This window comes from Oncorhynchus clarkii, chromosome 16 (genome assembly GCF_045791955.1).
Source record: "Oncorhynchus clarkii lewisi isolate Uvic-CL-2024 chromosome 16, UVic_Ocla_1.0, whole genome shotgun sequence".
Lineage (NCBI taxonomy): Eukaryota > Metazoa > Chordata > Actinopteri > Salmoniformes > Salmonidae > Oncorhynchus > Oncorhynchus clarkii.
In genome coordinates this window covers 13,370,972-13,396,488 of record NC_092162.1, presented here as the reverse complement: position 1 = coordinate 13,396,488, position 25,517 = coordinate 13,370,972, and the positions used below count along the sequence as shown (strand labels likewise).

Sequence of the window (25,517 nt, the reverse complement as noted above, 5' to 3'; positions counted from 1 at the left end):
AAGTTAAAGCTTGGTCGCAAATGGGTCTTCCAAATGGACAATGACCCCAAGCATACTTCCAAAGTTGTGGCAAAAGGACAACAAAGTCAAGGTATTGGAGTGGCAATCACAAAGCCCTGACCTCAATCCCATAGAGAATTTGAACTGAAAAAGCGTGCATGAGCAAGGAGGCATACACACCTGACCCTGTTACAGCAGCTCTGTCAGGAGGAATGGGCCAAAATTCACCCAACCTATTGTGGGAAGCTTGTGGAAGGCTACCCGAAACATTTGACCCAAGTTAAACAATTTAATGGCAATGCTACCAAATGCAAATTGAGTGTATGTAAACTTCTGGTTAGAAGTTTTAGGTTGAAGTTATTATAGGAATTATAGGACAATTTCTCTATTCCATTTGTATTTCCTTAACCTTTGTCTATTGGATGTTCTTAAAGGCACTGTAGTATTGCCAGTGTAACAGTATAGCTTCCGTCCCTCTCCTCGCTCCTACCTGGGCTCGAACCAGGAACACATCGACAACAGCCACCCTCGAAGCAGCGTTACCCATCGCTCCACAAAAGCCGTGGCCCATGCAAAGCAAGGGGAACAACCACTCCAAGTCTCAGAGTGAGTGATGTTTGAAGCGCTATTAGCGCGCACCCCGCTAACTAGCTAGCCATTTCAAATCAGTTACACCAGCCTAATCTCGGGAGTTGATAGGCTTGAAGTCATAAACAGCGCCATGCTTGAAGCACAGCGACGAGCTGCTGGCAAAACACATGAAAGTGGGTCATTAATATGGTCTAATCCGGAAACTATCATCTCGAAAACAAGACATTTATTCGTTCTAACGGGTGGCATCTAACGGGTGGCATCCATAAGTCTAAATATTCCTGTTACATCGCACAACCTTCAATGTTATGTCCTAATTACGCAAAATTCTGGCAAATTAGGCGGCCCAAACTGTTGCATATACACTGACTCTGCGTGCAATGAACGCAAGAGAAGTGACAATTTCACCTGGTTAATATTGCCTGCTAACCTGGATTTCTTTTAGCAAAATATGCAGGTTTAAAAATATATACTTCTGTGTATTGATTTTAAGAAAGGCATTGATGTTTATGGTTAGGTACACATTGGAGCAAGACAGTCCTTTTTCGCAAATACGCACCGCATCGATTATATGCAACGCAGGACACACTAGATAAACTAGTAATATCATCAACCATGTGTAGTTAACTAGGGATTATGATTGATTGATTGTTTTTTATAAGATAAGTTTAATGCTAGCTAGCAACTTACCTTGGCTTCTTACTGCATTCGCGTAACAGGCAGTCTCCTCGTGGAGTGCAATGTAATCAGGTGGTTAAAGCGTTGGACTAGTTAATTGTAAGGTTGCAAGATTGAATCCACGAGCTGACAAGGTAAAAATCTGTCATTCTGCCCCTGAACAAGGCAGTTAACCCACCGTTCCTATGCCGTCATTGAAAATAAGAATGTGTTCTTAACTGACTTGCCTAGTTAAATAAATGTGTAAAAAATATATACACATATATATATATATATTTTTAAATCGGCCAAAACGGTGTCCAAAAATACCGATTTCCGATTGTTATGAGAACTTGAAAATCAGCCCTAATTAATCGGCCATTCTGATTAATCGGTCGACCTCTAGTAAGAACTGACACATCTGGTGCAGTCCATGAGGAGGAGATGCACTGCAGTACTTAATGCAGCTGGTGGCCACACCAGATACTGACTGTTACTTTTGATTTTGACCCCCCTTTGTTCAGGGATACATTATTCCATGTCTGTGGAACTTGTTCAGTTTGTCTCAGTTGTTGAATTCAGTTATGTTCATACAAATATTTACACGTTAAATTTGCTGAAAATAAACAAAGTTTAGTATTTTTTTTTGCTGAGATATATCTCACACACACAAACTTGAAAGTCAACCATTTTTTAACGCTGCTGCTACTCTGTTTATCATATATGCATAGTCACTTTAACTACACATTCATGTTCATACTACCTCAATTGGGCCGCCCAACCAGTGCTCCCGCACATTGGCTAACCGGGCTATCTGCTTTGTGTCCCGCCACCCACCAACCCCTCTTTTACGCTACTGCTACTCTCTGTTCATCATATATGCATAGTCACTTTAACCATATCTACATGTACATACTACCTCAATCAGCCTGACTAACCGGTGTCTGTATGTAGCCTCGCTACTTCTATAGACTCGCTACTGTATAAAGCCTGTCTTTTTCCTGTTGTTTTATTTCTTTACCTACTTATTGTTCACCTAATACCTTTTTTGCACTATTGGTTAGAGCCTGTAAGTAAGCATTTCACTGTAAGGTCTACACCGGTTGTATTCGGCGCACATGACAAAAACTTTTTGTTTATTTTTTTTTATCGCACAGGCATAGGTGGAGACCAGTAACACAAATCCATCACTAGTACCCAGTGTTTTTCCATGGAAATCCAACAAATTGCCATATGCTTTGTCTGATGAATTATTCAAAGACTCGAGTCATGGAAAGTGTCTAACAGAGGAAGAGCATGTTATGAGAACGGTAAAGGACGTACCCATCTGCTATCCAGATGAAGAGCCTGATAATGATGTAAGGAAAGACTTACTGTAACCAGTTTATGAGTGACTGAGTAATGTGGCCTTAACACCTATAGTTGCCAAGACAGACACAGCCTCCCACTCTCCTTCACCCCATAGACCAGTGTTTCCCAACTCCAGTCCTCCCAACAGAAAACCTTTTTGTTGTAGCCCCGGACAAAAACACCTGATTCAACCTGCCACAACAAAAATGTGTGCTGTTGTGGGTACTCGAGGACTGGAGTTGGAAAACACTGTCATAGACAATGACTGAATGATGTACCATGGATCCACACAGGCCCACTAGTACTAGTGTTCCCCCACTACAACTCTGACTTCAGTGCTCTCAACTCACCCGAGAGACTAAAAGAACTGGGCTGAAGCTGTGACTTTTGATAAATTATATATTTTTGTATCTGTAATTCAATAAGAGCAGGAAACACTGATGGGGTTCCAATCAATGCTTCGGTTCATTAGTCTGCTTACAGTGGAAATGAGGCTATAATGTGACTCTTTCACATCTGAATTATCTAGGCTGTCTTGTCGATTAAAAACTCAACATCAACAACACTGGTTAGGCTAGTTAAAGAGAAGCAATACCTTGTCTTTCCTTTTTCTTTCGCCCCAGTTCAGCGACGTTGGTCTGACTTTAAAGGTTATGAATGATGGATGTCTTGTCCCAGTCAGACTCCCCAGTAGGCCAGTCTGTTATCTGGGAGAATGGGCACCCAGCACGAGACTGAGGAAAACAGGTGCTTTCATTTTAATGATGGAGCTTGTCTGTCTGTCTGGAGCTGGGCCCCACCCAGCCTGAGCAGAAATGGACAGGGAGAGGTGTCTAACTAGTCAGGCTGACAGGATCACAAGTAGTGGGTTGGAAGGATGCAGAGCAAGGCTACCTACGGACCTGCCCTGATGCATTAGGGGTCTACACACATAGGCCTACGCGTTTATGTCGTGTCCATCCAAGCAGACCGATGTACGCCCATTCTGCATTCTGTATACCCTCTGTGTCACCACCCCACCCTACATCCTTTCAGGACGAGAGAACATTTATCATGCTCTAATTCACACGTCTGTGATGCTACTGTAACAGAAGTCCCCTGCCTTAGAAGGCCCATGAACCTTGTACAATTTGTAACATCTTTTTGGAAAGAATGAGGTTAATAATACCAATATGGTCTAGATTTGACGCTCGACTTTATCTTTGAACTGATATGGTACTGTCATGGCGTAAAGACGTCCTTTTCAAAGCCATGTTGGTCATTGACGATGTTCACTGTTAAACAATGAAAGAAAGACTCTTTTTTTTAGACATAAACGCTACTTGAGTACTCGAGTCCAGGCCACCGCTGAGGGGAGCACAGATGGAAGGAGATGTGCAGCCAGTCTGAAGAGCAGATAGGGTTCTGACTAAGTTGGCTGGTCGGCAGATGAGTGACCGGTTAGACTGACGCTCCTACCTCTTTAGTTGACCAAGCAAATGCAACAATATAACGGTCAGTTAAACACAACAAGCGCAGAATCACGTTACATCCTCATCTATTGATCAATAGCAACATTAAACAGCAACAGAAAGAAAGAATTGATCCACTCGTTGACCTGCGCATGTTGCCTGCAGTCACAGGCAGTGGGCCAATCAAGTCATCAAGTAGTAGGACTCCAGTTGTGTGCACCATGAAATTAAACGTTCAACAACTTGAGTGAGATACGGCTAAGCCCTTGTTGCGTAACATGGTATGTTTATTGTGTCTGAGAAAAAGGTCATTGTCCCATGAAAAAGTAATCGTTTCATTTCCTCTGAAGTCAAAGCACACTAACGGAAGTAACCGAGCTACTGTGTTCTGCACTACCACGTGCTGGTCTTAGGTTATGCACTCACATCCCATGTCACAAATGAGATGAGTAGGTTACAGTAAGCAGTCATGTGATTCAAGCAGAACTACAAAACAGTACAGAGAGAAGAAGAGGAGAGTGATGGTTTAGGAGAATCCTTTTCTACCACAGAGGCACTTGCTTATGATCAAATCCATCACCTCCTGTCCACACATTCTTCCCTTCTCTCCTCCGTGCCGTGAGAAGAGGGGAGTACACTGCTATTCTTAGCAAAGGACACAGGACGCCTTGAGACAGGCAGTCCTGTGGCACCCTCAGTGGAGTGGAAAACAACCGGATGCATCCTGTTTTCAGGGAAGATGGAAAGAGAGCCTGTGACACGACTCGTCAAGCAACTTTTACGGGATTGGTTGAACAGTGCAGAAGAGAACCTCCCCCGACAGATATTTTTCTCTCGTCAGGACCAGAAGGAAAGAAACGCCGCTCAGGCATTTGTTTGTCGTGCTGCGTTAGGTTATTCCTGCTATGTTAGGTTAGTCCTGTTCTGAATCTGAATGTTCTGTACACTCCACAGTAAATTGATCCCAGAATCCCTAATGCTAGTTCATGCTCCATATCACCTCAAAGGAGTAACATGTTAATAATACTATGAAGGATTCACCCTAAATAGCCACTGAGACAGAAAAGGTATGTATGCTCCACTCAGGAGAGAGGAAGAGGGGGGAGAGGAAGAGGGGGGGGGGTTGGCTACATCAGTGCCACCCTTTCAGATGGTCTGTGTTTGTCTGTCTCTCCTCCATCTTCCCTTCAACACAGTGGAACAGAACACAAGGTTGACTAAGAAAATAAATACAGAACCTTACAGGTCATAGAGAATTCCCATGTATTATCACTATTAGCGTCACACTACACTCACCCCAGCCCCTACTCAAACTTAGTTTATACAGTGCCTTGCGAAAGTATTCGGACCCCTTGAACTTTGCGACCTTTTGCCACATTTCAGGCTTCAAACATAAAGATATAAAACTGTATTTTTTTGTGAAGAATCAACAACAAGTGGGACACAATCATGAAGTGGAACGACATTTATTGGATATTTCAAACTTTTTTAACAAATCAAAAACTGAAAAATTGGGCGTGCAAAATTATTCAGCCCCCTTAAGTTAATACTTTGTAGCGCCACCTTTTGCTGCGATTACAGCTGTAAGTCGCTTCTCTATCAGTTTTGCACATCGAGAGACTGACATTTTTTCCCATTCCTCCTTGCAAAACAGCTCGAGCTCAGTGAGGTTGGATGGAGAGCATTTGTGAACAGCAGTTTTCAGTTCTTTCCACAGATTCTCGATTGGATTCAGGTCTGGACTTTGACTTGGCCATTCTAACACCTGGATATGTTTATTTTTAAACCATTCCATTGTAGATTTTGCTTTATGTTTTGGATCATTGTCTTGTTGGAAGACAAATCTCAGTCCCAGTCTCAGGTCTTTTGCAGACTCCACCAGGTTTTCTTCCAGAATGGTCCTGTATTTGGCTCCATCCATCTTCCCATCAATTTTAACCATCTTCCCTGTCCCTGCTGAAGAAAAGCAGGCCCAAACCATGATGCTGCCACCACCATGTTTGACAGTGGGGATGGTGTGTTCAGCTGTGTTGCTTTTACGCCAAACATAACGTTTTGCATTGTTGCCAAAAAGTTCAATTTTGGTTTCATCTGACCAGAGCACCTTCTTCCACATGTTTGGTGTGTCTCCCAGGTGGCTTGTGGCAAACTTTAAACAACACTTTTTATGGATATCTTTAAGAAATGGCTTTCTTCTTGCCACTCTTCCATAAAGGCCAGATTTGTGCAATATACGACTGATTGTTGTCCTATGTACAGAGTCTCCCACCTCAGCTGTAGATCTCTGCAGTTCATCCAGAGTGATCATGGGCCTCTTGGCTGCATCTCTGATCAGTCTTCTCCTTGTATGAGCTGAAAGTTTAGAGGGACGGCCAGGTCTTGGTAGATTTGCAGTGGTCTGATACTCCTTCCATTTCAATATTATCGCTTGCACAGTGCTCCTTGGGATGTTTAAAGCTTGGGAAATCTTTTTGTATCCAAATCCGGCTTTAAACTTCTTCACAACAGTATCTCGGACCTGCCTGGTGTGTTCCTTGTTCTTCATGATGCTCTCTGCGCTTTTAACGGACCTCTGAGACTATCACATTGCAGGTGCATTTATACGGAGACTTGATTACACACAGGTGGATTGTATTTATCATCATTAGTCATTTAGGTCAACATTGGATCATTCAGAGATCCTCACTGAACTTCTGGAGAGAGTTTGCTGCACTGAAAGTAAAGGGGCTGAATAATTTTGCACGCCCAATTTTTCAGTTTTTGATTTGTTAAAAAAGTTTGAAATATCCAATATCCTACCCACAAAACCAAACCATTGCCCTTCTTCAATAGCAGCACAGCTGCCCGTGCCCTAAACAAACACATGACAATGCGCTCATCAGTGCTCACACAATACAAGGTTCCAGAGCACCAGCTGGGAAACCAAACAGAAGACAACTAAAGACAGAGTTTCAGAGAGCTCAGGTGCAGGTTCATGAACCCTCAAATAGGCTTGGGCGGTATATACTATATCCCGGGCAATTTGGAAATAACCACAGGATGGTTTTTCAATACCATTGAGACTATTTCTTTGAAGTTTTTCAATAAATTGTAATATCTGTAGCTCATTTTACCTGCAGTGGACTTGTGCAATACCTTAGGAGATAAAGCAGATCCCGTTCTTCATTTCATCTGTCACATTATTTTACATTATGAAGCTTACTGTAGTTCCCCAGAAATGTTGAGCCAGTCGCATTTCAAATTGAAAGTCAGTGTTTTTTTGTTTCAATAGAGTGATCAGGGATGTGCAACTATAGTTTTCCTTCACAGAAAATACATTAGTGCAACGAATTCAGCAGAAAATAGCTTCATTTTCATCAGATGACAACAGAAGTACAATGGTGTATGATAGATGCTGATAGAATGCCTGTTTGGAGAAGTGCAACTGAAGCACAAAATTAGTCTGATGCCGAGCAGAAATTACAATAAGCATATTAGATCTGCATTTACAAAACACAGCAAGATATTTCTTACAAGCCTTTTATCATTTGTGCGTTAATGCGACCCTTAAGGGTCATAGTGTTCGCTTTCTGCCGTGTTTGAGAAGTCAGCACTTTGGATGAGTTATTTGTACCGCTGCCACTGCTGGATTTCGTGGCCTTTTTTTCTCCTCTCGGTTCTTGGCCTGTCTGCTCCTCCCAACCTCTTCTCCGAGCAGAGCAGGCAGGCCCGTTGCCCTAGCGACTCCAGACTCCACACAGACACAGCATGTACACATGCTGCTCCAGAGCCAGTACTGTTCTTCCATCAGACAGCTTGTCTCAAAACTTTGTTCATTTGCATAATGTCTCTTTGCCTGTAAATGCCCAAACTCAGCAAAAATCACATTCAGTAGCTCCTACCTATATAAACGCAGCATGTAAAGTGTTGGTCATGAGCTGAAATAAAATATCTTGTTCCATACGCAAAAAAAGCATATTTCTCTCAAATTGTGCACAAATTTGTTTACAGTTGTGTAAAATTGTTTACAATTTGTTTACATCCGTTAGTGAACATTTCTCCTTTGCCAAGATAATCCATCCACCTGACAGGTGTGGCATATCAAGAAGCTTATTAAACAGCATGATCATTACACAGGTGCACCTTGTGCTGGGGGACAATAAAAGGCCACTCTAAAATATGCAGTTTTGTCACAACGCAATGCCACATATGTCTCAAGTTGAGGGAGCGTACAATTGGCATGCTGACTGCAAGAATGTCCACCAGAGCTGTTGTCAGAGAATGTAATGTTTATTTCTCTACCATAAGCCACCTCCAACATCATATTACAGAATTTGGCAGTACATCCAACCGGCTTCACAACCACAGACCACGTATAAACACACCAGCCCAGGACCTCCAAGTTAATCTTCTTCACATGCGGGATCGTCTGAAACCAGCCATCTGGACAGCTGATGAAACTGAGGAGTATTTCTGTCAGTAATAAAGCCCTTTTGTGGGGAAAAACTCATTCTGGTTGGGTGGGCCTGGCTCCCAAATGGATGGGCCTATGCCATCCCAGGTCCACCAATGGCTGCACCCCTGCCCAGTCATGTGAAATTCATAGATTAGGGCTTAATTGATTTCAATTGACTGATTTCCTTATATGAACGGTAACTCAGTAAAACCGTTGACATTTTTGCATGTTGTGTTTATATTTGAGATGGATTGCCTGTCTTTGCAATTAGTTATTTCGCTAGCAGCCTCCATGGAAATTCACTATTACTTGTGCTAATTTTGTTAGCATTCTGGTCATAAACACCCAATGGGCTTTTTTTGCATCTTTTTGGAGCCCCCTTGTGTACTAACCCTGTAAAACCGTAAATCCTGATATGCGAGAAGGACAGTATGACGATACCGCCAAACCCTACCCTCAAAACAGAAACACAGTCTAAAAACTGACTTCATCTCTGACTCTACCAGATAATGAGGCAACAAGGCATATTGTGTGTGTGTGTGTGTGTTACTATGTCATCAGATGGTGACTCACCCTGTGAAATTCATACCTCAGATAACAAACATGCAGGTCCAACAAAGTTCAAGAGAATGAATGGACCCTGGCCTGTGAGTGTTTTGTAAAATATGCCAACAGGCTACATCTTCTTCCCATGCTCCCACTGATAAGAACATGGGCCTAAATGTCTTCCTTTTGCTTCAGAGCCTGAGACAGACGGTGTTAACGAGAACAGCAAACGCAAACCATTTCTTATCAGCCTGGCAACTTTGAATCACTGGCCAAACTGCTGAGGGGGCATTTCTTTTCAATTTATTTTCTCCATTTCCTCTGATGAAGGGCTCACAGCTGGATAGGTAATATGCCAGACTGTTTCTCAGGACAGACAGACTGTCCTACCTGACTCCAGCAGGCCACACAGGTTTGGCAGCGGACAGAGACTGCCACACCCCAGCAGGTACAGAAGCCCAGGCCATTAATTATCTATGGATAGAAGATAGGCTGGGCTGTCACACAGGGAAGAGCTTGGAAGAGAGGTGGAGCGGATGAGAGACAGAATGGGGCGTGTCCAGGCCAGTGGACCAGGAGTGAAGATAGGCAACCTTAGTGTTCTTATTCCCCTGCTCCAGGGCCTCACGTTGCCATTCTTTAACCAAACTGCACATCCACTGTATCAGGCCCGTGTCCACTCTCTCAACTCTGGTGGGACATCATAAAGTAGGATGAGCAGGAACACTGGTTCATCTTGTTAACGATCACAGTGGCAATTTAATCCCTTCCTCAGAGTGATTAAAGACACCCCAGAGAGAGCTCAGAGGTCAGGGTCTTATGCAGGAGGGTGAAACGTTATAGAATGTTCACATAAAATAGCCCTTATGTTGAACATACTTTCTTCTTTGTCATGGAGAGTAAGCAGGCACTCATGTGAGCTCTAGCTCTAATACATTAGCCTACATATTTTCTGTCTGCACCATTCTAAACCGTTCTGAACACAACCCCAATATCGAAACATTCTAGATACAGCTCAACCTTAGAGGATAGAAAATGTGTGGCTATATTATTTAACAGCTAGGACGGCATTTTATTTGTGCAAATTTTTCTTACTTTTTAACTCTGCATTGTTGGGTAAGGGTTTGTAAGAAAGCATTTCATGGTAAAGTCTACACCTGTTGTATTTGGCACATGCAACAAATAATACTTGTTTATTATATAGCTGACTGTAAAGAGCGAATGTAAATAATAAACAAGCAAATGACAAGCATGCTTGTCAGAAACTCTGACATAATAACATGGTAGTTACGTTGTAATAACATTGAGCAAAAACCTGAGTCACAAAATGTTCAGCATACCTAACATTGACTGACAATATCCACTAACAATTTAGGATACAGTAACCAAACAAGGACAGGCTTGACTGATAATTGTTCTCTATGTCAGTGCATGCAGTAATCCCTGGCCTGTACTCTGTGGCTCACTGACCCCCATAACCTCATGCAAGGCCTTCTGCCTCTGTAATGGTTACTTTTATTACGAGCTAGAGAAAGAGTGTAGATTACCACTGGGAATCAGGGTTCCCTGTGTTTTTCTTTACAATTATGGAGCCAAATCAATACCTTAAATCCAACATAAACTGCCTAGACCCTGACACATGGAAGGTTATTTTAAAAGAAGAAATGGCTTTTGTTCATCTCATTCACTCATGTGCAGTGCGGCTGTCCTCCAATGACCACCACACGAACAACTGAATCAATCACAGTTGCCAACTTGCTAAAGACTCTGTGGGGTCTTTTATAATGACAAGGCCAAAACATGACACTTCAATAAATCAGTTTTTACAAGTTGCAGTTGGACTCACTTCCAATTGAAGTATGCGTGGAATGCTGTTTCAGAGAGTAATTTGTAGCAGTAAAACAAGGGATTATGCTCATTTAGAAGTTGAAATGTTATAACATGCTTAACAGTATCTCTGACACATAGTAGTGTAAGTTAGGCATACCAATATACTGTAGCTGTCTCTTAGCTGCTGCAACAGGCCTGAGAAGGGATCGTTAATGTAATGACAAGACAGTAGTACTTCCACTGACACACATAGGCGGCTCAAACTCGGACTTACCTATTGAAACAGATGATGATGCATTAACATGCACGACCGCAAATTCCTGAATTGACGACTGAATCGGCTGGTTTGATTGAATACCAAGTGCAGGTCCAATTGCTAACGTTGGCTAGTAAGCTAGCTAGCAAATTCAAGCAAGCAGTAGCCTGGCTAGCTAGCTAGTTACCTAAAAAAAGTGTTCAGTTAAATGACCTTACAAACACTGCTTGATATGAAAGCACCATATTGATGACTGAGCAAGTCAAATCCAAAACATGTTGGCTAGTTGTCAAGTAACATTAACACCTTCCCCTGAAGCAGATGTTTTTATTTTCTTCAGCCAGGCGTATGGCTATGTATGGTCCACCAAAGTATCAAGGTTTTGTCATCGCCTCTCTCCTAGTGATCATTTGTTCATTCAAATTTCTTGTCAAATATTCATTGTCCGAAAAAACGTTTGTTTCGCTTGTTCAGTAGCTAGCTAGTGTTGCTAAGCTCTCCGCTGTCAAGTGCTCTCAGTTGCTCTGCTCACTGGACTCGACTCTCGCTGAATCATCCACAACCACATGCGCACTGCCACTGGTCTCCTAAACCTGTCGCTAGACAAAAACAGTTAGCATTGATACATTGTGGGAGGCAACAAATCTGACTAGGAAGATTTTTAACTAAACCAAGATAGACCACAGCTTGTCGTGTCAAATGGGAACAAATTAGTCATAGTGGGCAGAACCAAGCACGAGCTAGCGAGATCCTATTGGTGTGTTCTAGCCGACTCTGTGATTCGAATGTGTGTAATAACTAAATTCGCCTTTTCACTCATAAACAACGCTATTTTTTTTAACATCTTTTGCAAAGGGTAATTTCTACAAAAATTAGTTCACTCTGTACAGAACATATTTTAGTTTTGCAAACAGAAAACTGTATTGACATCAAACGTTTAATCGATGAGAAAATGTGCAGAAAATCCATCTCGTTCCAATTTCTCCCACTGGGCTGGTAGTGAGAGGAAACGCCAAGCGGATGCTTCACATTTATACATCCGGTGAAATGCAATATAGTAATTGTTTTGGAAGCAATAAAGGATTTATTATTCGAACGTGTCAAATATCCAGCTTTGCAACAGCCCAGACTAATGTCTAGGTTAACAGTGTTATCACATACTTAAATAATACAAAAAATAGGGGAAAAGAAAATATGAAAACAAACCAAAATCCATTTTAATCACCAAAATGAGCCTCAAAAAGTTCTGCAACTGCAAATGTCAACTTTTCAACTGAGTTTACCATTCATTCATCAAATGTCATTAGCTGTGATTTGGACAGCAATAACGCAACATAGTATGGTTTCCATTTGAATGTGAATCCATAACTGAAACACAGTTCACACAGGTGAAATGCCAAACATTGCAGCATTGCATGTCTTTGATTGATTACATTCCTGTAATTTAATGTGATATTTTTTTAACCAATTTGTTCCCTCCCACTACATACCTGTTGATTTGTCTCATTTACATCATAAAGTATAGAAAATAATAAAAGGCTATAAAATAGTCTGTAGAAAACAAACCTTAAACAGGCCCAATGCAGACTTTTTTATATCAATATCAAATCATTTCTGGGCAACAATTAAGTGCCTTACTACAATAGATTTTCAATCAAATTGACAAATTGCTATTAGGAAAAAAAGTTACTCAAGAAATAATTTTGCTAGGAGTTGTCTGAGTGAGGGGAAAACTGAAAACTAGCTGTTATTGGCAGAGAGGTTTGGAACGCTTTGTTATTGGTCAATTAACCAATACCCCATGTTGATGTCACCATGGAAAGCACAAAACTCCCACACATGCAAAATTGCTGATTAGATGGTCATGTGTAGATTGTATTTTCAACCAGCAACTATCAGGAAATAACGCAGATTTTTTTTTTTTTTTTTCATCAGCTATTGTACAATATGATATAAACACAGGAACATTTTATTTAGCCTGCACTGGGTCTTTAAGAAACAAGTACATGTGGTAAACAAATTAAATCTGACTGATGTTGTGGAAGTACAGGCAAGTCAGCCGAGCATAATACAAAACCTACAGCTTTTTCATAGCCCAACCTCCAGATTCAGTTTTACAGGCTTTTTCCAAATAATATCAATGCATCTCTGGCTGCAAAATGTTAGCTATATGCTTATTTAAGCTAAATAACTGATCTTATAAAAGTTGCATGATTATGTACAGTATACACTAACATTACATTATTCAACATAGGCATATTTGGTTTCTGCGTTTCACTAGTTTACTTTTCATAATTGCTTAAATGGGAACAAAAACACCTAGCTCCTGACAGCAAATCCTATTTCATTAAAAAAATCAAAAATAAAAACATTTTTGCCCAGGCTAAAATCAAGTTGAAGGGGGTTCCCCTAGCGATTAACGTGCCAGTCTTCAAGGCTCTCTTTAACAGCAACGCAAACGACAACAAAAGCCTCTCAAAGATTTAAACTGTTTGCCCATCACTATGTTAGGTTGAGGCATAAACACATTTGTGCATCTTAAGATTCCGTTTGTCTGAATACCTCTTCCCACATTTATCACAGATGTACTGTTTCCCTCCTGCGTGGACATGCCTCTTGTGTGTTCGGAGATGACTGCCCTGACTGAAGGTCTTCCCACAGATTTCACAGCTGTACGGCTTCTCTCCTGTATGGATTCTCTGGTGCAACTTCAGACTGTTGGCATTGTTGAATCTTTTCTCGCAGAAGCTACACTGGAAAGGTCTCTCGTTAGAGTGGGTGCGTCCGTGAGACATGAGACTACTCTGCTGACTGAAGGTCTTGCCGCATTCTGTGCAGATATATGGCCTCTCTCCAGTGTGGATGCGCTTGTGTATTTTAAGATTAACCGATTGACGGAATGTCTTGCCACACAAGTCACAACTAAATGGCCTGACGCCTGTATGAATACGCTGGTGGTTCTTCAGATTGACAGCGTGACGGAAACTCTTCTCACACTGAATACACTTGAAGGGCTTTTGTCCAGTGTGAATGAGTTGATGGGTCTTCAGTGTTACAGCGCGTGTGAAGCCTTTCCCGCACAGTAAACAGGTGAAGATTTTCTCTCCCGTGTGAATTTGCTGGTGTCTAGACAGATTCTGAGCCAGGTTGAAGCTCTTGCCACACACAGTGCAGCTGTAAGGCTTTTCGCCCGTGTGGATTATCGAATGGGTCTTGAGGTGCGCCTGCTTGCCGAAGCATTTCCCACACACGCCACATATGAAGGGCTTCTCACCAGTGTGGGTGCGGATGTGATCATTACAACTCTGTTTGTGGGCAAATGCTTTGTTGCAGAACATGCACACAAATGGTTTCTCGCCAGTGTGAAGTCGCTGGTGGGATTTGAGGTTACTCTGCGTGGAGAAACTTTTCCCACACTCTGTGCAAATGAAGAGCTTCTTTTGGGCAAACAAAGTCTCCAATAGGATGTCTGTGGGGTTCACCAGGGGGCCATCGCTAATCATACCATACTGGTGCTCTGAAGAAGAGTTTCCGGCAAAAGCATCATCGGCAGCTCCTGTAAGACATGCATAAAACATGTCCGTGAACAAAATATCCATGAAAAAATATAATCTCAGGTGGCAGTTAATACTATGATATGAGCTGATCTTATGCACTGTCAAGACACAAGTACTTGCTTTATACTTACTCTCTGCAATGGCCCCCAGGTCTATTTGCCCATGCTCGTCTTTGACAGAAACAGCCAAGACAAGGGGAGATTCTGGTGTGTCCAATTCCTCCACATCTGCAGACTACCAGCACAAACAGATTGATTAGGTGTGAAAATGTGGAGCATAATTGGATCATATTATAGAAATGGCACAGAATGGACACAGACTACAAACATTAAATGGTTTGCCTATTGAAACCAGCCAAAGTGTTTGCAGAAACTATTACATTGTGATAATGGCACCGGAGGGGATGGCTGCCGTTTTATGGGCTCTTAACCAATTACCTCGACTAACCGGTACCCCAGCGCATTGACTCTGTACCGGTACCCCCTGTATATAGTCTCGCCATTGTTATTTTACTGCTACTCTTAAATTAGTTGTTACTTTTATTTATTCTTTTGGGGGGGGTGTTTTTCTTCAAACTGCATTGTTGGTTAAGGGCTTGTAAGTAAGCATTTCACTGTAAGGTCTACCTGTTGTATTTCAGCGCATGTGATAAATAAAATTTCATTTGATAACAATTCCATTACTCTTGAAGCAATCTGCAAAGAGCTTACCTCCATTGAAATAGTTTGCGCCGCAGATGTACCACTTCCGCCATAAGAATGTTCCTCCGCTGCACCAATGAAAGAGAAGTGAGGCATAAATAGGTAGTTCTTCTTCTTCAGGTGAAGCTAGTACTTTTTAGTTCTTCTTGTAGTGCAACAGATAAAGAAATAAAAACATCTGTTACTTACCCATTCCTCCAACTGACAGAATATTCAAGATGCTCGCTTGTGGTTTGGCTTTTTTTCCTCTATGGCCTTTGAAGGACTTGGATTCAAAGTCCATCAAAAACTTTGTTTCATCCACAATTTTCATTATTTTACCCAATGCCTCATTGCCCAGTACCTCCATGATTGTGGCAAAGTCTGTCTGTAAATGAAAGAGATTATTTTATTTCACCTTTATTTAACCAGGTAGGCTAGTTGAGAACAAGTTCTCATTTGCAACTGCGACCTGGCCAAGATAAAGCGTAGCAATTCGACACATACAACACAGAGTTACACATGGAATAAACAAAACATACAGTCAATAATACAGTAGAACAAAAGAAAACAAAAAGTCTATATACAGGGAGTGCAAATGAGGTAAGTTAAGGAAATAAATAGACCATGGTGGCAAAGTAATTACAATATAGCAATTAAATACTGGAATGGTAGATCGGCAGAAGATGAATGTGCAGGTAGAGATACTGGGGTGCAAAGGAGCAAAATAAATAAATAAATACCAGTATGGGGATGAGGTAGGTAGATCGATGGGCTGTTTACAGATGGGCTATGTACAGGTGCAGTGATCTGTAAGCTGCTCTGACAACTAGTGCTTAAAGCTAGTGAGGGAGATGTGAGTCTCCAGCTTCAGAGATTTTTGCAATTCGTTACAGTTATGGGCAGCAGAGAACTGGAAGGAAAGACGACCAAAGGAGGAATTGGCTTTGGGGGTGACCAGTGAGATATACCTGCTGGAGCGCTTGCTACAAGTGGGTGCTGCTATGGTGACCAGTGAGCTGAGATAAGGCGGGGCTTTACCTATCAGAGACTTGTAGATAACCTGTAGCCAGTGGGTTTGGCAACGAGTATGAAGCGAGGGCCAACCAACGAGAGCGTACAGGTAGCAATGGTGGGTAGTGTTTGGGCTTTGGTGACAAAACGGATGGCACTGTGATAGACTGCATCCAGTTTGTTGAGTAGAGTGTTGGAGGCTATTTTATAGATGACATCACCGAAGTCGAGGATCGGTAGGATGGTCAGTTTTAAGAGGGTATGTTTGGCAGCATGAGTGAAGGATGCTTTGTTGCGATATAGGAAGCCGATTCTAGATTTAATTTTGGATTGGAGATGCTTAATGTGAGTCTGGAAGGATAGTTTACAGTCTAACCAGACACCCAGGTATTTGTAGTTGTCCACGTATTCTAAGTCAGAGCCGTCCAGAGTAGTGATGCTGTAGTGATAAGCAATGTATTATTTCAAAACATACAATGAATAGATTGAGGGTGGCTATTGTATTCATGCATGCCCCTTTCCATGGTATCTGCCACCTGTAACTGTTAATAAACATGATGTCCTATTGGACAACTGATCTGTGTTAAGGGAAAAGCTAGTTAGCTTGCTTCAGTATCCTAGCCAGCTGCTAGGCCTTTCCTCTCTCACTCGTGGTGACTTACCATCTTATTCTGACTCTCCGTCTGCACTTTTGCCGATAATTCTTCATCCTCGCTATGCCCCTGGGTCAGTTCCAGGCTGAACACGAAAACAGAACTGTCCTCTACAAGTTTACCTAGTTCGGCCACCGCCGCGTGAACAAGGGTCTCCATGACAGAGGCCAACTGGGTCTGCAACGCGATGAAATTTGACATTCTGTTTGTTGGTGTTTATCACGAGCTTAGCTAATTGACCACTCTTTTAGATTAGCATTTATGAATTATTAAGATAATACCACATACAGGTGAAGCTAGTACATCAATATATTTGATTAATTAGGAGTACAGAGACTCTTTTATTTGTGAATGTGCTCACACGGAAGTATTTTGTGAACTCCAAACTTCTCTTTCCGGTTTAGAAGTGAGTTGAGTTTATTAAAGAGACAGCTACTATATTTTGAAAGCTACCAAGTTGTACATTACCTTATTCAAACACACTGTAATGTGATTATTTTGTTTATTTAATACTTGACCTTCCAGGAAACCCCATACGTTTATTTACTTTGGCATTTAAACATTGGGCATCTGGTAATCAAAGGCATTGAGAATCTTTGAAGAGGCTGTTTCGAAAACCTTTGGGGCGCTCATATGAATTATACGATGACGCAAATACCGCGCCAAATTTTGTAGAGAGCTGCTTGCTTGTTGACAATTGGGAGCTAGAAAGGTACCTAGCTTGCTATCCAAAAGACACGGACACAATCACAATAATAACCTGTCATTCACTCCAGTCAAAGGACGCGTGAGTTGGGAGACATTCTTATTTTTGTTTGTATGTCCAGTCGGAATAGCTAGTTCCACAATTTCTGTAGGTAGAGGCCGGGGCCAGTTCCAGTGTCAGTGAGATATTTACGTTAGCTAGCTAGCATCAGCTGCTCGCTAAGTAGCGCAATCTAGCTAGCTAGTTAACGTTGAGCGACAAGCTAAATTATTGAAATTGACAGTCATGTTATTGACGATTTTGTGTAGTTGTAGCTCCGACTTTGTGCGTTTGGTTATTGTTTTGGGGAAGTGAATTTGAGATAGACGCTACTGTCTGGGCAGAAAGAGAGCCAGAAAGAGTAACGTTAAGGGGGATAGCGTAACGTTAGTTGGCTAGTTACATTAGCTATATCACTGCCAGTTAATTCCTCACACATTGTTTACATTTTATGTTGCATTTTTCTTTATTTGTCCTAGTTGCTAGGGGAAGCAGACATGGGTTTACTGGATCAATGTGAGGAGCTGTTCAAGACGTCAAACCTTTATGATGTAATCGGTGTCACAAATGATGCATCGGAGGCAGAGGTTCGACGTGGTTATTATAAAGTCTCACTACAAGTCCACCCTGACAGATCACCAGGTGACGGGCAAGCCACTGCCAAGTTCCAGGTAGGCAAGACAACACTTACATTCAAATAATAATGTGTTTGTTTACCTTTAAAACCTTGGTTGATATATTGGGAGGAGCAGGTGTCCGATGATCAGTTTCTGTCCTGTTTGATATCTTGATGTGTTACTAGACTCTAGGGAAGGTGTATGCAGTCTTGAGTGACAAAGACCAAAGGGCCATTTATGACGAGCAGGGCATAGTAGACGAGGAGTCCGACTCACTTGACCAAGATCGTAACTGGGAAGAATATTGGAGAACAATGTTTCCTAAGGTAGGACTTCAAGTTAAGCATTTTTCCCCCAGTGCAAGTTACAAATGGATACATTCAGTGCCTAGTGAAAGTCTTCACATCCGCCTTGCACAGTTTTCACATTCTGCAGCCTTAAATTAAAATCTCAGCTACAATGAATTAACACTGTACATTCAGAAAGTCCCAGGCCTGGACATGATCAGTTATGTCAAGACTGTGCATTCTCTTTGCAGATCACACTTCAAGATATCCTGAACTTTGAGAAGTCCTACAAGGACTCTGAGGAAGAAAAGCATGATCTGATGCGGGTCTATGAGGAGCACAAGGGCGACATGGACATGATCATGGAGAACGTGCTGTGTGCCACCCAGGAGGACGAGCCACGGATCAGAGCCGTCCTCCAGTGCGCCATCGACTCCAAGGTGCTGCCGGCTCACAAGGCTTTCACCAACGAGAGTGCTAAGAAGAAAAGCAGCCGCAAACGCAAGGTGTGTGAACTAATCCACCACTCTATATATATTCCTCAGTGCATTTTGAGTTTGTTTTATCTCATGCTCTTATCACAGAGACATAGCTAACTGATACAGGTGAACATCAGTATGGTCACCATTGCAGCTGTCAATGTTTGTGTCATTGTGTTTCCAGGCCGATAAAGAGCGTAAAGAGGCAGAGGAGATGCAGAAAGAGATGGGCCTGAACAGCGAGGACAGCCTGGTGGCCATGATCAAGGTGAGAGTTAGTTGACCAACGTGGTACAACGTAACTGTAAAACCATTACTGACCTTTTTTCGAAGCTGCCATTGGTTATGTATCTCTTATCCCCCCCTCCTTTTCTTTTATTTCAGAAAAATCAGAAGTCAAAAGAGGCAGGCTTTAACAATTTTATGGATAACATGGAGGCAAAGTACTGCAAGAAAAGACCAAGCTCCTCCTCAGGAAGGAAGGGAAAGAAGTGACTTTTTTTCTAACTCACCTCTGCGCTCTTGCTAACAGTCATCTGTTTTCATTATATGTTATGATTAAAAGTTGATCCTGCGCAAAGACAGTTCTTGAGACCACTCTGTCATAGTGAAAGATTATATTCTGTTCATAAGTCACTTAGGACCTAAACATGGTCCGATGATTTGAGTGGCAGGGGATGTGCCTATATATATGGGGGGGTGTCACTATGAAAGAAGTCATATGTATATTTCCAAAGATTTAAAAAAAATAAAAACGATTTACTTGGTAACGGAAAGTCTTATCATACTAGCTTCTGTAACCAGTGGCCTAGATGGTTATGTAGCAACAACACATTATCAAGACATTGTGATGTAATGTTGCCGATTGGTTTTATGTATAGCCCTTAAGGATTATTTTATTTTTCACATTGCACTTAAATGTATTTGGTTTTTAAGTCAAAAAATAAAAGCGTCCAAAATGTTCAGTCTCTCTTGGTGGCAACAGCAGGCTTAAAATATGTATGTTTAGGCTTTATGGTTTTATTCAGTTAGTTTCTGTACATACACCAATCAGGCTTAAAAAAAACATCAGTTTAGGTTTTATGGTTTCATTAAATTAGTTATCTGTACATACAAGTATGATATTATTACACTACTGATACTTATTACAGCCATTCACTTTGTAAATCATTTTGAGAATCATTGCAATACTGTGGAGGTAGTTACAGTATTTAAACTAAATCAACAGTTTAAACTTCATAAAGGCCTAGTGATCACACAAATGTATGCAAAAATGTCCTTTACATAGTGTATATATATAAGAATAAAAAATGTTAGCTATAAGCCAAGCCCTTTGATGGTATTACAGTATCTCTTGAAACACAATGTCCTGGTCAAACACTGTTTTCCTCAAGTGAGATGTATTTCCTGTCAGTTCCCCCCATGTCTGCTCTTGACCTGTATGTTTCATTCCCGTCTGTGTGTGTTACCAAGCACTTAAACAGTACAGTGTTTCCTGCCTGGTCTTCTAAAATCATGTGTGTGGTGTATTTGCAGCTTTGAGGCTCTCTGTTGTCCACCCATCTTGCTATGATTTGAGGTGTTGTTGATTGGCCCATTCCTGGATCAACCGGTTAGCTATGGCGTAGCTTGGTGGGACCCAGAACACAGTAGGCTCTCCTTTGTTGTTCCGTGGTGGTGCCTTGATCGTCAGCGCCTCTTGGACTTCCTCTAGGCTGAACCACCGTGCATCCTCTAACTCCACCTTATCCACACTGACCTGTTAGGCAAAGCAGTTCAGATCAGCAACGTACAATTAATTCAGTTTTCAACTTATTTTATTTATTTCAATGTACACTGTATTGACATGGAAAATATTTTCTTTATATAGAGCTTTTTATTACAAGTATAATCTCACAGTTTCCTTAAAAATTAAATGAACAAAAAACAATTGAACAAAACAAATGTGATCTGGCAGTTATTGGACACTAAATGTACAACAATGGATAAGCAGGGTTGGATTACCAACCTGATTTTATGTTTGAGTAACTGAAATAACATATGAACCCTGCATTAACCATGACAAAATGTGTAGAATTGCAGAAAAATTGCAACACTTTATCTCTGGCCCATGGCAAAATGTGTAGAATTGCAGGAAATTAGCTTTAGAACTGCAAAATATTCTCTCTGCCACCCAGAAATAGGTCAAAAAATGTTTGGACCTAGGCCCCAGATTTGGTTAGTCCAGGCCTGTGGAGAAGGCTTCGTCTAGATGTCTTGCTCACACTCAAGCCAAATTAATGTATGAACACAGAGAAAGTTAGAATAGTGAGGCAGCCATTGACTGACGTGTGTCTTGTCTGGGTTGACGGTGGCGTGACAGGCCACCATGAAGGAGCTCTGTGGAAAGGGCCAGTGCTGAGAGCCTGAGTACTGGATAGACTCTACCTCCAGCCCCACCTCCTCAGCTATCTCCCTGCGGAGTGCCTCCTCCATGGTCTCACCTGTTGACACATTCAGGAACCTATACCAGTGCTTATGCCAACAGTAATATATTAGTCTTAACAAGTACAGTTATGGATAAGTGAGTTACATCTCTCAGGCTGTTTACATCTGGGTAGCATATTAGGACTGGATGTAGCCTATGTAATAGACATGTTATAGTCAATACACATGCCTCATTGGTTTGAAATGTGCGGCATGAGACTCACCAATGTCACAGAAGCCTGCCAGTGCACTGTACATCCCCCGTGGAAAAGTGGACTGCCTCCCCAGCAAACACCGTTTCCCATCAGACACCAGTACGATCACCACCGGAGACATCTGTAGAAAAACAAAAGACACAACAGAACTACTTTTCACCCAGCTTGGGGAAATGTACTAACTACTCTATTTCATGATGAAAATCCAATGTGATATGAGAGCTGTTAAATAGCTGATTGACCTTTTATAATTGCTAGATAAGCCCAGTTTCTTACCTTAGGGTAATAAGTGATCCCACTGCTGTGACACACACGCTGACTGCCAGACTGGTTCCTTTGGGTGGGCTGCCCAGTGGAGCTGCAGAAGCCATTGGTCTGGTGCCAGCGAAGGAGAGCCTGCCCCTGATGATCAAAACATACACCCAGGTATTATAGCAAACACAGAGAGACACACGGTATAATACAATACTAGAAAAACACAGTGCAACACTAGATTGGAGACTTGACTCCAATACCCACTCTGGCTACAAGCGGTGCCTCAGACCCTCTCAGTAGGAAGAAGGCTTTCCTCAGGTCTACGAAGGTTCCTCTACACAGCTCCTCCACAGCAGCCTGCTCAATCGCCCCTACAGCACAGAGAGACAGTCGGTCAACCTGTCGTCTGACCCAAGAGACACAGAGGACAATGTACTGTAGGTGGAGAACGAGATGGATTATTATTCCAGATGGGAATTTGATGTACCAACTAACTCTATGTTCCATGAAGTAATGTATTACATGTCTGGATGTTCTCGTACCAACATCAAAGGAGAACTGTGCTTCGTTCTGTTCAGTGCAGTTGATGAGAATGGATTCCTTCACCATCTCCTTGTCCTCTCCAAGCTTTTCGAGAATCTCTTCTACATCTGAGAGGAACAAATGTATTTCCATGACATGCATACTACATGTTTGTGTTGGTATATACAGGTACATCTCTGTTGAAAGTTGTTCCTGTCAAGAAATGCCCATTTCTATTATGTCATTGCAATAATGTCACTCTCAATTTAGTGGATTCTGAAGTGAGAGGGGGCTGTCCTTGTTATATACAGTTAGTCTCAATCCTAGCTTCAATGGCACTAATCCTCTGGCCATACAATACCTTTGGTCTGGAGAGCTGGGAGCTGGTATATTCCACTGTCAGTCCGCCGCAGTAGAGGAGCCAGTTTGTGATAGAGGAAAATATTCCCAGACTGCAATGCTGCTCGACACGCCTCATCCTCCTCCTTTATCTTATTCAAGTGCCTAAATCAGACATGCCATAACTTTAGCATGAATGTAATCCCATTCAACCGTTATCTAACTTGCAGTATGTTTATTAAATGGGTGGGTATATCTGACAGTTAACTGAACTGACCTCATCCTGGACACATAGCTGGCGGAGGACCGTGAGACCATCCACTTGGGTCTGAAGAGAATTCTCAGTGGCTGGAGCATGTTTAGGGTCCCACAGATCTACATACAATGAGAACAATTGGTCCCAGGTGAGTTGTATTGTGTAGAACATCTGAAATAATGAACGCAATACAAATAAATATTACATGTAAACAAATTAAAAGGAATCAAGGTGAAACACAAGGTAGATGATAGTGGAAACTGTCTTTGTAGCGCTGTTCTGGCTTAACCAGGGGACTGAGCTCTGGTTCCAATGGAGCAGAGCCTGCCAAAGAAGCCATATCGTGGTGAGTTCTAGTAAGAAACATTTAGTTTTAAACATAATTAAATAAATGCAGTGAAACCACATCTCAATCAATGTATGTACAAGTATGTTATTGCAGTCATATTCTTTGCATTTGAGTGTTGTCCTTCACGTATATGTTCATGAACAATCGCATGTAGAGGACAGTGCACTCTGACAGTAGCCTACACGTTGTACCGACTCTTTAGGACTTCAAAATGGAGGTTGTTTCGTAATGTCTACTATGAGCGGCACAAGTTCTTGCCAAACCATTACTAGGCTAAACTAAACTGAAAACATGATACCGTAAGACAAAATAAATCTAAATTCACCTTGCTTGCAGTCCAAATCCTCAAACGAAAAAAATAGAAAGGGAAAACAACTTGCGTCAAGGCACAGAGACTAAACGTGTTAACAGACAGAGCGTGCAGCGACCTCTGCCACTGACAGAGGGTATGTCTTCTCTGTAATAGTGGAGTCAAATATAATTTGACCTCATTCATCTGTAGTTGAGTTGTTTTTTATTGGAAAATGGCAATGGATAAGATTATTTTGTGTTGCAATAATTAACTATCAATTGATTGCATTTCATTGATGGAAAAACCAGATCAAATAACTAATCACTTGACTTTTTTTTCCTTTCAATTGACATTCCAGTCTCTTCACATTTTTCAATATGCTGTTATAGCTGGAGTTAGGCCTGGACTACAGTAGTATTCCTCACCTGCTTACCATTGACTGTATGATCCTTCCCAATTATATGGGTTTTCACCTGAGATAAGAATAATACTTTTTTAATGTTTAAATAATAATATATAGAGTACCAGTCAAAAGTTTTGACACACCTACTCATTCAAGGATTTTTCATTATTTTTACTATTTTCAACATTGTATAATAATAGTGAAGACATCAAAACTATGAAATGACACATAGGGAATCATGTACTAACTAACAAAGTGTTAAACAAATCAAAAAATATTTTATATTCCTCAAAGTAGCCACCCTTTGCTTTGATGACAGCTTTGCACTCTTGAGATTTTTCTGATTTTGTCTGTCATAGTTGGAGTGTACCTATGATGAAAATTACAGGCCTCTCTCATCTTTTTAAGTGGGAGAACTTGCACAATTGGTGGCTGACTAAATACTTTTTTGCCCCACTGTATGCATCTGTTGGTCACAGATACCTTAAAAAATAAGTATCTCTGATGGGCATGGGTCAGAAAACCAGTCAGTGTCTTGTGTAACCACCATTTGCCACATGCAGCATGACATTTCTTTGCATAGAGTTGATCAGGCTGTTGATTGTAGTCCCACTCCTCTTCAATGGCTGTGTGAAGTTGCTAGATATTGGCGGGAACTGTAACACGCTGTCATACACATCGATCCAGAGCATTCCAAACTTGCTCAATAGGTAACATGTCTGGCGAGTATGCAGGCCATGGAAGAACTGGGACATTTTCAGCTTCCAGGAATTGTGTACAGATCCTTGCAACATGGGGCTGTGCATCATCATGCTGAAACATGAGGTGATGGCGGTGGATGAATGGTATGACAATGACCCTCAGGATTTCCTCACAGTATCTCTGTGCATTCAAATTGCCTTTGATAAAAGGCAATTGTGTTAGTTGTCTGTAGCTTATGCCTGCCCATATCATAACCCAGCAGGTAGCCTAGTGGTTAGAGCGTTGGGCCAGTAACCCGAAAGGTAAAAATCTCTCGTTCTGCCCCTGAACAAGGCAGTTAACCCACTGTTACCCGGTAGGCTGTCATTTTTAAATAAGAATTTGTTCGTCACTGACTTGCCTAGTTAAATAAAGGTTAAATAAATAAAAAATAAAATAAAAACACAGCCACCATGGGGCACTCTGTTCACAACGTTGACATCAGAAAACCGCTCGCCCCATACACTCTGTCTGCCATCTGCCAGTACAGTTGAAACCGGAATTCATCTGTGAAGAGCACACTTCTCCAGC

General features: G+C 41.6%; 4 protein-coding genes across 10 annotated transcripts in view; 1 reads left to right on the top strand and 3 right to left on the bottom strand.

The window, feature by feature from the left end:
- LOC139368001 (coiled-coil serine-rich protein 2b) overlaps positions 1–11,670 on the bottom strand; it is a 115,877-nt gene extending 104,207 nt beyond the window's left edge. For all 5 annotated transcript variants that reach the window (XM_071106469.1, XM_071106470.1, XM_071106471.1 and 2 more), the window contains exon 1: positions 11,135–11,670. The gene's annotated coding sequence lies outside the window, so the exon portion shown is untranslated. The remainder of the gene's footprint in view (positions 1–11,134) is intronic.
- A 510-nt stretch (positions 11,671–12,180) lies between these two features.
- On the bottom strand, positions 12,181–17,428 carry LOC139367998 (gastrula zinc finger protein XlCGF26.1). The gene is made up of 5 exons (XM_071106463.1): positions 17,030–17,428; positions 15,564–15,741; positions 15,384–15,442; positions 14,805–14,907; positions 12,181–14,672 (listed from the first exon to the last, which is right to left on the bottom strand). The coding sequence occupies exons 1-5, from the start codon at positions 17,219–17,221 to the stop codon at positions 13,624–13,626; spliced, it is 1,581 nt and encodes a 526-aa protein (XP_070962564.1). The 5' UTR covers positions 17,222–17,428; the 3' UTR covers positions 12,181–13,623.
- Positions 17,423–19,902, top strand: LOC139368000 (DnaJ (Hsp40) homolog, subfamily C, member 9). 2 transcript variants are annotated; one of them, XM_071106468.1, is made up of 6 exons: positions 17,423–17,732; positions 18,245–18,436; positions 18,568–18,708; positions 18,921–19,175; positions 19,333–19,416; positions 19,533–19,902. In XM_071106468.1, the coding sequence occupies exons 2-6, from the start codon at positions 18,263–18,265 to the stop codon at positions 19,641–19,643; spliced, it is 765 nt and encodes a 254-aa protein (XP_070962569.1). In that variant the 5' UTR covers positions 17,423–17,732; positions 18,245–18,262; the 3' UTR covers positions 19,644–19,902. The 2 variants fall into 2 exon arrangements, with proteins under 2 accessions (XP_070962569.1, XP_070962568.1); XM_071106467.1 differs by having other exon boundaries at positions 17,423–17,807.
- A 246-nt stretch (positions 19,903–20,148) lies between these two features.
- LOC139367999 (nudix (nucleoside diphosphate linked moiety X)-type motif 13) lies at positions 20,149–23,988 on the bottom strand. 2 transcript variants are annotated; one of them, XM_071106466.1, is made up of 9 exons: positions 23,876–23,988; positions 23,223–23,372; positions 22,968–23,110; positions 22,627–22,734; positions 22,349–22,455; positions 22,106–22,231; positions 21,839–21,950; positions 21,477–21,631; positions 20,149–20,907 (listed from the first exon to the last, which is right to left on the bottom strand). In XM_071106466.1, exons 2-9 carry the CDS (start codon positions 23,300–23,302, stop codon positions 20,716–20,718), a joined length of 1,023 nt encoding a protein of 340 aa, XP_070962567.1. In that variant the 5' UTR covers positions 23,303–23,372; positions 23,876–23,988; the 3' UTR covers positions 20,149–20,715. The 2 variants fall into 2 exon arrangements, with proteins under 2 accessions (XP_070962567.1, XP_070962566.1); XM_071106465.1 differs by having other exon boundaries at positions 23,223–23,320; positions 23,876–23,982.
- Positions 23,989–25,517: the final 1,529 nt, after the last annotated feature.